Source organism: Ischnura elegans, chromosome X, assembly GCF_921293095.1.
Source record: "Ischnura elegans chromosome X, ioIscEleg1.1, whole genome shotgun sequence".
NCBI classification, from domain to species: Eukaryota; Metazoa; Arthropoda; class Insecta; order Odonata; family Coenagrionidae; genus Ischnura; species Ischnura elegans.
In genome coordinates, this window is record NC_060259.1 from 52,842,523 (window position 1) to 52,860,784 (window position 18,262).

General features: G+C 38.2%; 1 protein-coding gene across 3 annotated transcripts in view; it reads right to left on the reverse strand.

Moving 5' to 3' along the window:
• Positions 1-204: 204 nt before the first annotated feature.
• LOC124171216 (L-threonine ammonia-lyase) overlaps positions 205-18,262 on the reverse strand; it is a 28,081-nt gene continuing 10,023 nt past the window's right edge. The window contains exons 2-11 of one of the 3 annotated variants that reach the window (XM_046550356.1): positions 17,379-17,498; positions 15,997-16,067; positions 15,625-15,912; positions 15,375-15,537; positions 13,689-13,844; positions 10,839-10,975; positions 8,629-8,854; positions 8,333-8,468; positions 4,898-4,961; positions 301-470 (exon numbers count right to left, since the gene is read on the reverse strand). In XM_046550356.1, the coding sequence (XP_046406312.1) occupies positions 467-470; positions 4,898-4,961; positions 8,333-8,468; positions 8,629-8,854; positions 10,839-10,975; positions 13,689-13,844; positions 15,375-15,537; positions 15,625-15,912; positions 15,997-16,067; positions 17,379-17,498 (1,365 nt within the window). In that variant the 3' untranslated portion in view covers positions 301-466. Of the gene's footprint in view, positions 471-4,897; positions 4,962-7,248; positions 7,316-8,332; positions 8,469-8,628; positions 8,855-10,838; positions 10,976-13,688; positions 13,845-15,374; positions 15,538-15,624; positions 15,913-15,996; positions 16,068-17,378; positions 17,499-18,262 lie in introns of those variants that run through there. The other 2 variants (XM_046550357.1, XM_046550358.1) reach the window with 2 other exon arrangements.

Consider the following 18,262-nt stretch of genomic DNA (forward strand, 5'->3'; position numbering starts at 1 on the left):
AATTAAATTACTAGAAACCATTGTAAATGACGGTGATACTTAGCCGTTGAAATGTGCAGGGTAATAAATTCAGTGGACACTGCAATATAGCTGATAGTATGGCCGTTAAGAATTTCCGCCACATTTCAAAATTCCTTTAATAAGAACAAAAATGCCCCAAATAAGGAGTTATAATGGAATCTGGTTGTCAAGGAAATGCAAGGGAAAAGGATATTAATTTTATTCACATCTACTCTTTAAAATACATATTCAATTTTCGGTAAAATGCTGGCGGAATGTTTTCATTGGAAGACTTTTGAGATTTCACCGGTGCGTGAGACGGTTGACTGTCAAGCTCCTCATGGTCGATTTCCGAGATATAAAAAACGCCATTGTTAAAAAAATTGCTTATAGCTGCAACGAGTTTGAGTGTTTCATGATGCATCACTTCTTGGTTTTTGGGTCTGTACTGGGAGCCTCACTACAGCTATCTGCAAAAAAAAATTCAATTTAATATTAAATTTTTTTAGCAAATACAACAATGAATATGACTACCAGTGAGAGATATCCCATAATGCGTCAAGAAAAGGAATTTCTGACCAGATATCAAAATTCAAGGCATGCGAACGATCACTGATTCATGCGTAATGATGAAACTGATTTAGCTAAGTGACAATGACGAATAGAAAGTATACCTGCATAATTTATCTATGCAGAAGCTAATGAAAAAAAAACGGTAGAACTTGATTACGTCACTCCAACTCAAGAATAATGAACGAAGATCAACTCGTTTAATTGACTACTCTTATCAACGTTTTTTATGTGTTTCGTTTTTCTTCTGTATAGGTGTCTGAATCAATAGCTAAAGAGTTAAAAGGCCCAAAATAGACTTTAGTTTTGTTCAGCAATATAGCATGAACTGGAAACTAAAGGAAAATAACCAAAACTAAGGTATAAAATCATATTCTAATTGAGTAAAATTGTTATTTTCATGACGAAGGTCAACAATTCTCCTTTAATACATTATTCTCCTCTCGCGCGCGATCAAGCAGAAGAGGAAGCCTTTTCCCAATGGCATATGTAAATATGTGATAGGTACGTTTCACGTATCAGCATCAGGTTCATTGAAGCTGCCGTACCGTTTAACAACTTCAATTATTTCGCACTAAAGTGGATGTTTAGTACTGCTCACGGAATTTTATTTGAAAATATCAGCCATCAAATAAATTACCAATGGTAAGTCTTACAGCAAAGTTGATTGATTTCAGTATGCGTCTGTAGCTCAGTGGTGTGACTACTTTTTAAAATTACTCTAATCGCTGACAAATTTGCTTGGAGTACCAAATATTTCGAATAGAAATTGTGAGAAAAATGTTGAAAATTGAGGGCATAAAATTATTTTCGCAACTTGAGGTGAATAGCTGAGCAAAATAAAACCATTAGCTGAGCGAAAAGTAATGTCCCGTCTTAATGGAGGGGTGTCCAACCAAATGGGGGGGGGGGGGACAAGCCAAATGCTCAAACTACACAGTAAAAGGTTAAGTCGAAAAACATCTTCGAATGGGGAGCGCCCTGTGATCTTACCATCTTACATTATCTCAATTAAGAGACTATATGTGGAACATATAAGCAATCAAACATTTTTATTCATTTAGTGGATTAAAAAAAATAATCTCAAGCGCCTCACTTCGTCCGCTATCACCGATACTTTCATCAATTATTTTTTTCACTCCTTCTCACCCCGAAATAAATGTTCGTGACCCCCTTCTCGAAATCTCAACATGCCAACATGAGCACCCTCGTGGGGATATTTGCCTTGGAGCAATAACGGTTTTCAGGGGTGCCGACTTACAAGAAATATTGGGGGGGGGGGGGCCCAAACCGGGGATCTTCCCCAGGAAATTTTATAAGTAGTGAGTTTTTAGTTTTTTAAGCATTTTAGAAGAGTCATATGAACAGCATTAAAACCCTGATAACACAAATCTCGATATCTGGACACTCCGGGGAAAATCGACAAGCCTGACACATTTTTTCGTCACACCCATAACCAATTTTCGAGGGGGCTCGGGCCCCCTCAGGCCCCATAGAGTCGGCGCCACTGACGGTTTTGCCACTCATGTCAGGGAATGATCAGAGGCGGAGGCCTCACCCGTAATCTCTCTGAAAGTTGAGAAGATGGCAACTAAGATTAAATCAGGCAGTTCTCAAAGGAAAGTTATAATTTCACCAGCTTAACAAACAATGCCTAAAAATAATTGATGAATATTTAAAGCCTCTTGTCTGCACTTATCACACTTCAGACGCATTATCGTTGAGATTTGTATATTGCATACCACCAAGGCGCATCGGAAATTAATGAAACCCCCAAACAACGACCTTAATCCGTCCCAATGAAACATCACGCGATGATAATAAGATTCAAAGCAGTCAAAAGGCAGTGCGGCTTTAAGAAAAATCTGGTGGAGGGGTAATTAATTAAATATGGGATGATTTGAAAAATACATAAATATATTCACTGTATTTTAATAATTTCACCTGTTTATAGGGGCTAACGTACGTTTCTGAAGGTTAAAATTATTTAAAGATGCTAACATGGAACATAAAAAATTCAAAACAAAGCATTGTGGTCGATGGGGGTGGAAGTAATCCATTATGCGATTTATAATTGACGTGGCAATAATCCAATCAGATTTTGGTTTAATGTAGACTAAATATGATTCAGCCATTTTATTCAACAAAAAAATTAAGCTTAATGCCCAAGAAAATTTTATGTGGAAGGTCGAAAAATTTTAAGATACAAAAATCTTGTCTTCCCCAGAATGTTTTATTTAACTGCGTTTCTGAATGCGATCGATCTTTTTATCGAAAGTAGTATTTCTTCCAGTCTAAACTATGTAATCTAGACCATTAGCGCTAAATGCCAAACTTATGAAGTTACATTTATGTTTCTCGTCATCAATGGCGTAACTATGGGGGGGTGGATGAGGGGGATAGATCCCCCCCTCCAAAGCCTCAGAGAAAATAAATATTTAAATCTATTTTCTAGTTTTGACATATAATAATAACATCTGCTTAAAGTGCCAAAATGATGTAAAATATATATCCAGGTATGACATTTTTCAAACATTTTGACCCCCGAGACCCTGGACCTCCCATTTCCTGGGGGGTGGGGTTGCCCCGCCAGGCTGCCTCATCCTCCCCCAGAGCATATTCCTCGGTACCCCACTGCACGTCATATCCTATTATGCTTTCTTGCAGCCGACTGTTGCTTTCATATAGAATGAGAATTCAAGATTGTGCATTTTGACTAAAACCACGGGGAAATCTATCCCACTCGAGACAAATATGAGATCTGGTCAATAAAAACTTTTTTTTAGGTGAAGAAGGTAATAAAATTACGATATGTAAAACTATAAATACCTTTTAAAAAACATTTTCCTCATTTCATATTTCTATGGAATTTACTAAAGAAACCCTGGAGTACAATACCAATTTCTTTCTAAAAATTACAGAAAATTAATTAACTTAGAAGCAATCAGTAAACATTTGACTTTGATTGCAGTCACAAGTAAGGGTATGTACCATAAATGTATATCACTGGCTATATGTTATTTTCCTTGAATACTGTATATAGTGAATGCCTTAGCATTATAAGTCCTGCCATTAGCACCGGGACAGGCACTACCTCCGCAAACAAACATGCTGCCTTGTGGCCCAGGATAGGGACAAGGGGGGGATAGGTAGGGGAGCTGGGGGCTCCCAGCAGTAGTGGGGGTCCGAACAAAATTATTATTTTATCCAGTGCAAAATGGATACCCCAGGGGGGGACTATGGCCCCTTCTAGTTACTGACTGCGCATACTATCTTGTCCTCTAAAGTCAAAACAACTCTGCCACGGGAGAAATTTCATACTTAACCCTTAGACTGAGGAAATTTTTTTAAACGTTCTGTTTTTCTGGGATAGTTAGGGAGACTTGAGCTGCATTAGCGAACCCTACAGTGAGGGAGAGTGCCTTTTGGCTTTACCTCGGTTGCAATTAAAATTTTGGGAAACTGAAGAAGGTAGTCGAGTAAAGGTCAAAGGTTTTAAAGCATTTTTCCCCAGTCAGTGTACAAAACGTGAGTAAACATTCCCGCAATCTAAGGGTTAAAGTGTAGAAGAGGGTGACTCCGTAATTGTGAGCTGCTGGCTTGACCATAGTAATTTCCTAAAACAATAACAGGTACCTGGCAAATTTTTTGTCATTCTGTATAAATCATTGCATACTATTACTTCTTGTATTAAGTATCTTTTATTATTCTTATATTAATAATTAGTTCTGTTACTTAATTACAGTGCTTACTTAGCTTTACCACGACTGGTTGAAACGTGCAAGGGAATATATAATACACACACAGTCACAAGAATTGGTAAAAAAATGCTAAATAATTTACAATTGAGAATAAATTTATGAGATAAGGAGAATGAACAAAGTTATTCAATGTGTCCTTCTTTGAAATTAATAGGTGCAGGTACAAAACCAGAAGAGGAGGTATGGCATTGCAGGGGATGCCCCCTGTAAAAACTAACGCTGCTGGAAAATTAAATTAGAAATCTGCTGCTTGGAAATTGTTGATGATCATGAGTGGGTGTCTTCCCCTTGCCTGGAGGGTGGGGGGGAAACATTAATCCAGGCTATGCCCATATTCATATTCCTCACACACTTATACTCTTTCAATTAAGAGAGAGAAAGATGGCAGTTTCTCATTTTGCTCTCATTGCTTCATGAGGATAGGTGCATATTGTCTGCGAAACTAATCATTTTGTTGTCTGAAAGAGCTTATTGAGTGAAAAAAGGATCCATATTCTAGATAGGTTGTACCTCCTAAATTACAAGTAAAATGACTACCAAGGTTGTGAAAATGTGACAGTGCTTACAGGGAAATGCAGGGCTTAGGAACTGATAAATCAGTATTTTCCAATTCGTTTGTGAAAGAGATACCTGAAAAAGAAAGTAAGTGATAATACATGCCTCAGGTGAGGATGTTTCACTACAGATAAAAACTAATGCCTGGGTATGTGTAATTTTATTAGATAGGTAGTGCATTTGATAGCCTAATATACAATGCTGAGAACTCGGCGCAACACCCTTTGGGTGGCTAATAGGATATAATGAGTGCTTAGGAAAATGAATCAAAAGGATTTAGAGTAGGTGCAGAGAACAGAAATCAATGACTATTGGTCATTGAAAATAACCACCAAAAATGTAATAGTCTAAAAATTATGAAATACTTTGAAGATCATTTTTACATTTGCATTTCCTGAATTTCAAATTATAAAAATATTGCAATATACTATGTTAGAGATATGCTGATAGATTTATTAAGAGAGTAAAGTTAAAGACATAAGCAAACATGGAAATACATAATTGGCTAATAAGTGAGTGAACATGATTATCTGAGTGAAGAGCTATTTCAAACCAATCTGAGGATTGAGGAGGACTAATGATGATGGCAATTTTCGGTGTGGGAGAGTGCATTAAGGTCAATGGATAGGAACTGGGTTAGAGAGTACATCAGTCACATGTGAGAAACATTTAAAAGCAGAGAGACAGAATGAGAGATATCTTTGTATCATCATCAGAAGCAAAGAGATCATGTATGTGAAAAATAGAAATCAATGAACCTTGATGTACCACAAATCAGGACATTGAAGTGCTACAAAGAAGAAGACTTTTGTTGTGGGAGCTTCATGATTATGTGCAAAGCATATGTAAATGATAATGCTGGAGTAGGGACAATTCTCAGAATGGTGCCTGAATACACATCAGAGCTTTGGTTTGGATAATCAAGGTCAAGACCCACGCTGCACTAAGCCATAGGCATGAGAAATTCACACAGTGAGGGTAGGGGGGACTTATTAATTTCCCTTGGCCAGCATACACTGAGAGAATATTTTTGGGGATGGCCAAAGGCTTCACCTGGGATAGAATCCAGGACTCTTCAGTCAGCAGACTAGCAGTACTCGCACTATACTCTCCTACAGTCCGGCCGCCGAGAGTTGTCCGTTGACAGCTAGAAGGGGTAGGGGGCAAGTTTGCCGGGTAAGAAAGGAAAACCCCCACATCACATGTAAACAAAACGGTTCTGTGAAGAAAGCAGCCAGAAGGGACTACGAGCGTGAAGGATCCAAAGAAAGAATCCTTTTGTTTTGGCGATTCGCAGAAAGGGCTTGCTTTGGTGGTTCAGGCTTGTTTCAGTGCTCCATATGCATGTGACAACTTTGGATGACTAGGCAAGGGTGTGAGGTGCATTTGGGGGACAGCGATTGGTTGCAAATCATGTTGGCGCAGGGTTCTTCGCCCCTCCTTTTAAAGTGCCATCGGACAACTCTCGCCGGATGGACTGTAAGCGTAGGCGGATCCTGGGGGGGGGGGGGGGGGCACGGGGGCATGTGCCCCCCCCAGATACTCAAAAATATGCAAGATTTTTAATACGGTCCCATTATCATTGCTTTCGTTATGCATCACGATATATCCCTGTGCCCCCCCACGACAAAATCCTGGATACGGCCTTGCTTGTGCCCCCCCCAGAAAGAAATTCTGGATCCGCCCCTGACTGTAAGCATGGTAAGTTTTACAAAGGAAAATAATGGTGAATATCAATGCCGAACTGGTAGACACCATAGTGGATTGAGTTATTCCTCTGAAGGACTACAAAAATGGGAAAATGGAAGATATCAGGGGAGTATTAAATTCTGTTAGGTTGATTGACAATCATATAATCTCATGAAGCTGTAACACACTCATTGATGAAGATCAAGATGGAAGAACAAACAGAAAATATTGATTAGGAAACTGAAATTAAAGAAGAGAGCTATCGGTATTTTGCACAGAATACGAGTTTTTGGCAGCTTATGCATAGCTGTAAAATTCACAGCCAAAGAAGACTCAAAGAAAATGTCAGGAAACAGAAATTAATTTCAAATTACCTTCATTTTAGTGAAACCGAGATTCAGAGATGAGGTTGAGGACTGTAAACTGTTTAACACAGGGCATGTGCTTCCATAATCTGACGTGCTTGCGAAGGGGCAGTACAAATTGCTCCATGCAAAGCGATGAATTGCAACAATGCATGCAAGAATGGTTGAACATGAGATGGCAAAATAGCCCTTTGTTCTCATATTGTTTCTGCATTCGTTCAATGGCACAACAGAAAGAGAAATTAATGCTGTTCTAACCTGCACAATTATGCACCCCATGTAAATCGGCCTTCAAAGTTCTCCCAGGACAGAAAATGAAAAAAATTCACCAACCATATATCATTTATTATGACATGCCATCTTGGATCCAAGAAACTGAAGAAAATCGAGAAAAACACTTGCAAAGTAGAAAAAATGAAGGTGGCTTATCATTACTAAATGAAAGGGAGAACAATTTTGAGGATCCAATGGATAAATTTAGAGAATAATTAATTAATAGGCTTTGGAAAGCTTTAAAATATGTTGATTGGAGAAGAGAAGTTGGCAAGGAAAAGCCATGGAATGTGGAAGACCAATACCATACTACAGTCATAGAACTTTCAGAAAGGCGAATGTTTGAGAATGCAAAAATTGAAGATGAGTTATTTGTAAGAAAAGAATAAGTGTCATTAGAAGTATCAACCCCACACCCACTGGGCCATTTCTAGACATTTTTTAGTGTAAGTAAACAACCCCCCTCAAAAATAACTGCTGGTGTATAAATGTTTGCATAACCAAATAATAATTGGACTGAGCACTTAGATGCCCCCTTTTGCTTGGAGCCTTACGCAGCCACGCACTTTGCTTACCACTTAAACCGGCCCTGAACACCCATATGAAGTACCATTCCCTCAGATAAAGCAGCCAGTGGGGTTCACTAAAAATCAGTCCAACCTCATTATGCAGTGAGACTTGACTTGTTTACATCATATAACTTACTATCTCTGCAACAGCCTTCATTACGAATTTTTCACAATCATTCATTTGCCAGGGTACATTATTTTTTCATCTGTTAAGTATAGCAGTGATTCCACATGTATGTCAGCTGGGCATTATATGGGAAACCACACTCATTCAAATGAAATAATATGACAGTCTGGAAAGAGCTTATTTTTGAACTTCAGTACGAGAGACACCAAGTTAGCCACTGTGCAGTGAGTGGATGCAAGAGATTTCAAGTAAAGACGAGTGATACCTACTGCATACTGGTTATCAGGACTAGTTTCAACTGCTGGTATGCCTTTTTTACAGGCGCCATCATTATTTAACTCCAAGTCAAATTTGCCCATAATTTAATCTTCATCTAGACACATAAACAGATAAATTTGTAGATTAATTTTAATTATATATTACCTCTTGCTCGAAGTCTTTCCACTCCATAGGTGAGAGATTTGAACTGGCCAAAATCCACTGACTTGTAGTTCTTGAAAAGAGCCTGTTTTAATTGTGCGGCATGTTCCATGTCTCTTGTCTCACATACCACTTTAACCTTGAATTATAAATGTTGCATTAATATTTTGTAGGCACTCATTAAAATGGATACTAGGTTAAATATATTTCCAAAAGTGGTAGTGAAACTATCACACAGTAACAATACATATAAAAATGTAGAACAATACTAACTGACTTGTTTGTGTAGGTACTCTTACCTGAACACTAAAAATATCCGAAGTCAGCCAAGCACGTTCATGCATTATGTCTTTTATAGATACTCCTAGAGTGGACATGAGACGACACAGCTCTGTTATACCTCCAGGTCGATCACTGACAGTTACTTTGAATTTAAGAAGTCGTCCATCAACAGCTAAACCTCGATCCAAACATCTTCCCAAAATGGTTGTATCAATGTTACCACCACAGAGAGGGAGCACCACCCTGGGAGAAAAAAGGTGATTTAAGCATGCATACGTGTAAATAAAAATGACAGATACCATAAGAAGCAGTTACATCCAATTATCGAATTTTCAGGGATGCTGGCTGATCTCTCCATTTTCTTTGGTTTCTGACCATCTCTGCTGGATTATGTTGATGATAGTTTTGCTGACATTACTGTCAGCAGATTCAGGTTGAAGGTGCTTGACCTGAAGATATTGACAGGGATGCCAGCAAAATTCGTCAACAAAAGCACAGGGATTTGGTGAGAAAATGAAGAAAATGCAGAGATTGTGTGATCAATGCCGCAAAAATCTTAAAACCTACATTTCAGGGATCAGCAATTTTCAGGAAAATTCACAGATTCACATTATCTATGCACACTACAATCTAAAAACATTTTTTTTCACATATTCTTGATATTAACAAAATTTAAGATGCTTAGATCATAGAAGTGATGCATGACCATTAGATAAATAGATCTAATTTCTCAAAAGAATTTGTAGAGCAATTGTTGGAACCTGCATCTCAAAAATTATTACAATATTAGTACTTAATTAATATTTCAGAGATGCAATAACATCTCTGCTGAAAAGGATGATTATATACCTGCAATCTGATATAAAAACTAGAAGCCTGTACACACTTTTATCCTTCTAACCACGGCTGCCTCTAACCCCTTTTTCTAGGGGGTGCATGCTGCACTATCCATGTCTTTGTGCCAAAATTATAGTTGATGGCATGAATTATCTCACGGATAGTCATTTCTATGCCCACAGTCAATGAGTGGACAGTATTGCTCTCTCTGGGGAATATTTCAAATCAATTGTTTTTTAAACTTCAAATTTCATTTTACACATATTTTCAAAAAATGATACTCTTACAGCCGCAGTTTTACAGACATATTTTTGTTCTTTTGGAGCCCTACTTAAGAGTTGTTGAGTACCCCATTAGAATTGACCCTGACAACCTAGGAGGATGTTGTGATGATTGAAGAGAAATATTCCACCAGGTTTACATGCAAATTGTTGGGAGATATCAAAAGCAATGGAATTACCACCCTGAAGCATCTATTGACAATGATGTCGAAATGGTGTTGCAGATTAGTGATGGTTACCACTAAAATATAAAATAAAAGCCTCTGAAGCAAATGCAGTACAAAAATGATCTTATAATAATGTCCAAGCTCAGGTGAAATTTTGTAGATTGTTTCCAGATATATCCCGCCAAGCTTCACACCATGATTTGAGGACTGAGTTTTTGAGGAATGAAGTTAAATCGTAACAAAGGAGTTTTATAGCAAGAGGCCTCCTTATTTTCAGAGCAACTTTTGCTTCCAAGTCAGCCTCTTCATTCCCCGAGATATACCAATGTGCCCAGGGATCCAAAAGAATCTTTGTTGGATGCCTTTTACCACTAGATTGATAATGATGATAGATAGTTGTTATATGGGTAATTTGGATGTGAAGGAGAGAAACTGCAAATGGTCTGCACTCCACTTTGTGAATCTGAGCAGATAAAGAATTGTTTGTCTGAATTTTTGCACCTGCATACTCGCATAGCAATACCTAGTGTCCAATAAATTGACATGAGAATTTAATATTAAGGTAGCAATTTGGTTTGGCTAGCCAAAGACCCATGCATTTATTTCTAGGCCACAAATCTTAGTGAAATTTGTGCGTTATATGGGCATTAAAATATATTCCATAATCCACACAAAGTTAATGAACCTTCAAGATGATCCCTTATTTTCATATCTCATTAAAATTTCCAATAGTAATCTTGTATGTATCAGGGAGGGCACTCAGACGTGTATGCACAATGCGACTGTAATATCCACCACTAGAATTCATATGATTCAGCCGGGAATAAGTCTTAAAAAATTAATCATCCCACTTCTTAATCATGATTCAGCATCACAATTATTAAAAGCACTCACATGCGAATTTTATGTATTTTGTCATTATAGTACAAAAATTAATTTTACCTTTTTCCTTTGAACTCATCCAATTTTCCAGCCAATATTGCAGCCAATCCTGCTGCTCCAGCTCCTTCAACAACACACTTCTCAAGTTCCACTAGACGAAGTATGGCAATTGCAATCCATTCTTCTTTAATAACCACCTATAAGTGATTTAATATTTTGTATCAATTATTACAGTAATGATTTAAATAAAAACTTAAGGCTTTCTAAGCCCTGCTGATGCTAGTATTTATTATGAATGAAAATTAAACATAGTTTTTCCACATGTATATTTATTTAATCACAACCGCGGTTTCGACGCACTGTGTCATCCTCAGGCAAGGAGTGTTGAGATTATTAAATCGGCAGTGGATTAATTTGGACTATCGTGGAGGAAAAAAAGAACACACCAACTTAGGAAACCATCACCGGAAGACGACGCTCATTTATTACAGCATAACGGTACAATGTTAGCAAGTGCGCCAAAATTCAAACAACTTATTCAATCTCGATTACACTCAGAAATAACACCCTCACTTAATCGAGATATACATTTACCATATTCATACCCTCAATACACTTCTGATGTTTGACCTTCACCAGTCCTTTGGTCAATACATCAGCCACCATCTCATTGGTTGGACAATATCTCATGATCACTTTGCCATCCTCAACTAACTTTTTAATAAAGTGGTACTTAATGTCTATGTGTTTGGATCGCTCTTTGATATCAGGAGAGTTGGCATTTTTCACAGCAGATTGATTATCATTAAATAATACAAACTTTCCACACAACTCATTGATAGCACTAAGCTCACTGCTATTCAGAACAGCCCTTTTAAACACCTTGCACAGATGTTCTACAATATTGTGGAGTACAATAGCCTTTTTTGCACACAACTCAAGGCTAACATACTCTGCTTCAGCAGTTGATGTGGCAACACAGTCTTGTTTTCTGCTAGCCCAGGCCACTGCACCATTAGCAAACTTTATCACATAACCAGAACAAGAAACTCTGTCTTCTTTTTCACTAGCCCAGTCAGCATCCACAAACCCTTCAATTGACTTTCCACTCCTTTTGTACACAATACCATAGTCAATTGTTGCCTTCAGGTAACGCAAGACCCTTTTACACTTATCATACCATGATTTTGAAGCCTGTTTAAGCCCATAGATTGCTCTTTTTAGGAGACACACTTTGTTCTCAGCCCCTGGTTTGACAAAACCCTCAGGCTGTTTCATGTAAATTGTTTCCTTCAGCTCACCAATTAGGAAGGCAGCCGTGACATCAAAATGGCATATCTCTAAATTAAGTTCTACTCAGAAATAACAAGGAGTACATTGAGAGATCGTCTTAAATACCTGACCATGTAAACCAGAAGTAGTGGGGGGGAATCAAGAGGTAGGGGGAGGTTGGGAGGGAGGAGGGCGAGGGGTTAGGTCTTCCCTTGGTTGTAAAAGCCGAGGGGATGTGAGAGGATGGGGAAGTAAGGGTCGATGCACCCAACCTGACTGACTGCAGTGAAAGGTGGGTAAAGGAGTGAGAGGTAAGGGAGAGAGGGAAGAATACAATAGGACATCAACCGAGTACAAAATTTTCCATGTTTGTGAGCATAGGCGAGGGTGGGGGTGGGTGACGGTTGAAGGGAAAGGAGAAGGGGAAAGGGAAACCACTAATGTGTCAAGGTATGAGGTTGATGGAAGAGGGAGAGGTTGAGGAGCGGGGAGCAGGAAGTATACAGAAGGTCATTAACAACATCACAATTGGATCTTACACATTTTAAAATTTCAACTTGCTCCAGAGCATCCAGCCTGGGGCCTTTACTTTCACAATGCAAGATTTCCAAGGAAAATCGCTGGTGTGGCCTTTGTCTATCAGGTGTTTAGCGAAGTTGGAGTTAGCATTGTTATGTTTAAAATAAGCTACGTGCTCCTTTAGCAGACGCAGATGACGCAGTGCGTCGAAACAGTGGTCGTGATTAAATAAATATATGTGTGGAAAAACGAAGTTCAATTTTCATTCATCATGAGTAAATTCCACAAAGTTACGCCACAAACCATCAACTTCTAGTATTTATTGTTAAAACAGCCACTTAACAATGATTTCTTCTTTCAGATTTTTTACCTGAAGTCCAAAGATGCTGGCAAAAAGCAACAAAACTGTTGTTCATTTTTCTCATTCAAAATGATTGTATTTACTGGTTAAAAAGACATGCGTTGTGGTGGACATTGGTATTAAAACATCAACTTGCCAGCTACGGATATGCACATTTTTCATCAATTAGACGACTAAATATGTTGTCCCTCAAGATCTTCTTTTAGACAATGGGCAACCCTAAACATGCATTTGCTTAACCAAATTTTTTTTAGCCAATATCATGGACGAAATGAAAAAATTACCTACACAAGTCAAAAAGGGAAAAATTATGGTGGTGCTGTGTTAGTAAATGTATGACTGGTGTGTACAAGTCCATATTTCTTCAGATCTGAGGACCAGCTCATAATCCAGTCACTTTCCATTCCCTTGCATTATCTTAACAGTTAACTGACCCCCATGTCATTTGATGGGAAAAAAGCCTTCTTTGTATTCTTTCACTGCATAAATGGAGAAGATGGGGAATTGATGTGCAAGCATAGCATATCAACTGGTTTCAAGTTATGATTCTCTATTTCCTCTTTATAATAAGCACCAAGAAAATACTAGTGTAACCTTCAGTTGCATGTAACTTCCAAACTGCAATCAGTAACTCTACCATAGCTAGGTGTATCATAAATATAAATGCCACAAATGTTTTGGGATAGTTTGTTTCACCCTTTTCATGAAACAATTTAGATGCATGTGGGAGTAAAGGAGGAAGCAGGCAAAACACTTACCATCTTGTCTATAAGTGGTGCAGCAGTTACAAATGCATTGTAGCCAACCATGGGTACTGCAAGACCATCAGCAAGTGTTGAATCAATAGGTGTCATGATAGGTTTACCAGCCTTCATTGCATTTGAGAAACTGGGACATTTGTCAGATTCAACACCCTTGAAAAAAATGGTTATCATTACTAACATACAATACAAAATGTACCAATGAATTGGATTCATCGTATGTACACATTTTCTCATCATATGTATACAGCTATGTAATGATGCATTCAGGGGTAGTTTTAAGACTTTTCAAGGAAAGCAAAAAGAGTCTGGGGATAAGGATGGTTTCATATCTTCTTCTTACATGTACTCAAAAAAATTCACCAAAAATTAAAGTAAAAATTTACAAATTTAAATTAAAAAATACCTTTTATAATTTAAAAAGAAAAACAATAGTCAATTTCAATTCAATAATCACCAGCAGTGCACAGAACTTTAGGAAAACATTCTTTTGAAAAGGATTATTTCAAGGAGTCTCTTTCAGTGCCCTCTGCTTCTGTCTCTTGCAACCCTCTGAGCAAATACCTCAACTCCTAATAATATGCATGTATAATAGCAAAGAACTAAACAGGCTATGGGTTCATGCTAATTGTGGTGGAGCTCTTAGTTTCGAGTGCCGTCACCAAGGCCAGCCACTTGGCTGAGGTCGTTGCCCTGGGACCCTGAGGTCCCTGCCGCTGCCACCAGGGTATGCAGAACCTAGCGCCAGGAAGGCACAGCGAGAGAGAGATGCTGATGGAAAGGCAACGGAGAAGGACTTCCACACGTGAGAGACATAGAGTATCTGTATTGCTTACCATTGTAATAAATGTGGTCGAATTTACCTTCGTGTAATTTATTGAAGTGAGGTTAATTACTGGATTACCCCAACCCCCTTCACTAACAATGTTACAAAAACCAAGAATTATATCTCATACGATCTTTAAGATTTAAAATATCGCTAAGCATATCTATTAAAAAACATGAAGTTACCACCTACTTTTCACAAATGGGAGACATCAATGGAGTTTTGGTTCATTTTATTGATCAGGAAGAACACTGCACTAATGAAAGGAATGTCTAGAAACAACGATAGACTACATGAAGCCCATGCACAATACCAAGGAGAAGCCAAGGCGTAGTGACAAGTTACACATGAGTTTGCAAAATCATCAACTTTAAGTGAAAGGGTTAAGGTCTTTGATTTTTATGGTGAATAGCTCAAGGAGTAGGTGTTGGATTGGAAAATGGAGAGATATGGGTCTCTATTACAGTCAACAATAAAAGAAAATTGTTGAACAAGCCCAATGCAAAATGCATCAAGGGATATTCAACAGTAGATTGGGAAGATTGGGAAGCAACCACTGGTTGTAAACATACACCAACCCCCTGAAAACATTTTTATGCCCATTGCCTTGCTATACCTGATATTAGTGGCAAAGAATGGCTGATTTTTCTGACTGACATTAGTTGTTTGCCCCCCCCCCCCCCCCCATCAAATGATCCTGATCAATGGCACACCTCAAAACATTTTCTTAAGGCAACTATAAGCAGATAATTTTACAAACTGAGTATCTTCAAAACTTGCCATTTACTACAGGAGCATTTTATACACACATACATGTATGTTTCTCAAGCAAGAGCTATGAAATTATAAATACTCACAACTACTTTCACATCGGGATATAATGTTTTGACAGCCAGTGCTACACCTGCAATCAGGCCTCCACCACCAACAGGGACAATCACTGCATCAAGGTTTTGCACTTGCTCAACAATTTCAAGGCCCAGTGTACCTTGACCTGCCATGATGTGTGGATGGTCATAACTGCAAATGCAACATATGCAAGCGTGGATTCAAGTATAATATATAACCATAAATTCAGAATTGGCTTTGAATAGCAATGAAGCATACCCGTTAATGTAAGTGAGTCCTTTTTCCTTTCCAAGTGACATGGCAATTGTCTTAGCCTCTCCCATATCACTTCCTTTAACTACAACATTAGCTCCATACTGACGACAGGCTTGGATTTTCATGATTGGGGCTACAATAGGCATGACAACAGTGACAGGTATGCCCAGCCTATTGCCATGGTAACAAAGGGCTAGGGCATGGTTTCCCAAACTCGCTGATATCACACCAACCTTCTTTTTCTCTTCTGGTAACATTAGCAAAGCATAACGAGCTCCTCTTTCCTTAAAGCTGAAATAAATGAAATGATTTAGATTCTGAGATTCTAAAATAATTTACGTCAACCATGAATTGATTGGAGAAATGGTAACTCACCTTCCAGTGTACTGCAGAAAATCTTTCTTTAAAAATATTTCCATACCCGTAATCTCTGATAAATGGGATTTCTGTAAACAGCAGTATCATGAGATTATTACATAAAATCATTTCTAAGCGATCCAAAACACAGGTGCACAAGCACATAATTCATAACAAAAGAGAAACTCTTGTACATGTCCATTTTATTTGAAAACCTCAGATTTTCCCCCTACTTACTCTTATACTCTGATAGACAAAGTACATGATTTTGGGCAGGATTGATATGCATTATAAATTTGACTCTTAATCTATGATAGAATAATATGAGCTCAGATTGTACTCTGAAAAGGTACCTAACTCTTCAAGTGCTGGAAGAATCGCAATCTCCAGCAGGCAAAGTATTTGAAGTCAAGAGTTGTCCAGAGCATCCGGTAACATGGAAAACTTGCGGCCAATTGGAGTGCTTGGCTCAAGGTTTCTGTAGTTTAAATATGGTGCGTTTTTAACCTAAACATCACTAGTAATTTTGGTTCCCACCAGCATCAGCTAATCATCTACGGAAAATCGTAGGGTTTTTCTTCTCCATAGAATAATCTTTCCTTTCTGTAGAAATATTAAATTATGGTTTCACTAGTAGTGGCCCTAGCTGCTCTAATGATGGCATTGGGATTTCCCTATCCTACTCCTTCCATCCATTTCCTTTTCTTGCAGGCGTGATTGCAATGGCGCAGCATGGGGAGGGGGGTTTTGGGTGATAAACTCCCCTCTAGAGCTCACAGAAATTTTTTCTATAGAAATATTTTAACGTGGTAAATTTTGTGACTAATATTAGGGGAACAGATGACTCACAAACAAAGCATTGAACTATTTACAGAAGCAAGTTGGACAGTTTGTGTGACATACCTCCCAGACCCCCCAGTATTAGCTGCGACTAAAACCCCCCCTAGCCTAGCCTTAAGTCCTGTCTGCACCCCTGCATTGTCAAGCTCTGATCGAGGCGGTGCCTCCTATCCTTTTTCCTTCCTCTGTTCTTCCCCTACTGTGGTGAGCGGGTGAAAAGTCTTGGACTTAGAGATACAGCCCTTAGGATTATAACCCTGCGAGCCCGACCTGTGTACTCGTTTCCATTGGCATCAGCTATCCAGGGTTAAAATTTCATGGCACTATTTTTTTCATAATTTTTAACATTTATGTGCAAAAAAACATGGGAAACATGTCATGTGGGAATCTTTTCTTTTCTTAAAAGCAAAGAGCAGAATATTGTTCGGCTCCATTGTATTAGGAGTTCACCCCTGAGCCAGTTACACAATGAGTCCAATAGAGGTATGGTTGGCCATGCCTCCATGAGTTTCTGACCATGCGAGAAATTCTTTAAAATACTTCATGGGAAACAGACTTACCATGCATGGTGTAACAAGGATTCCCTGCTTAACTTTAAAAGCAGCAGAGGTTATATCCTCGAACATGATTTTCTGTGGATTCACTGAAGAACACCATGGATCCACCAAACTGTCAGAGGGCTGCAAAATAGGAAAAAAATTACATAAAAAATTGCAATTTTAAAGGGGAAACACTTTAATAAAGGCATACAATCTTTTCAAAAAACCATAATTGATTGACAGTTTATAATATTGATTTGAATAAGTCCAAACAATGCCTGCTCAACCAGAAGTATAAAATCTGTCTGAATGCACTCTCATAATTTCCTAATCCATGTCACAAATATTGATCAACTGCTAATTATTGCATTTACTAATGCCACCTGGAGAGACAAGATAGCATGGAAACATACTATAAGGTGATTATTGTTAACTTAGGATTTCTGGAAAAACCATAATTTCTGGAAAAATTGAAGATTATAATTTTCAAGGTGAATCTCTACTCGAAATTTTATTTTACCAGATCAAAAATGATGCTTAAAAATAGTTGATGAATGTTCAAAAGTCACTTGTCTACACATATCAGACCTCAGGCGCATTATCACTTCAAGGTATTGTATAGCACCAAGGAACCATGGAAATTAATGAATAATCCACCAAAAAATCGACCTTAATGCACCCTGTTGATTACCCTCAAGGCATCAATAATAGTGCACTGAACTCTTCTGTCCCCAAAAACCAAATTTAAGCGATACTTTTTTTACACTTTAAAATATTCAAAGACCTGCATTCTTAGGCAAACAATAACTTTCATGGACCTCTCCACTCAAATGCACCTTCTCTCATAATTAATTTCAAGAAGCCTGAGGAAAATTATGGTGAAAGAGGGCATCTGAGTATTTTAA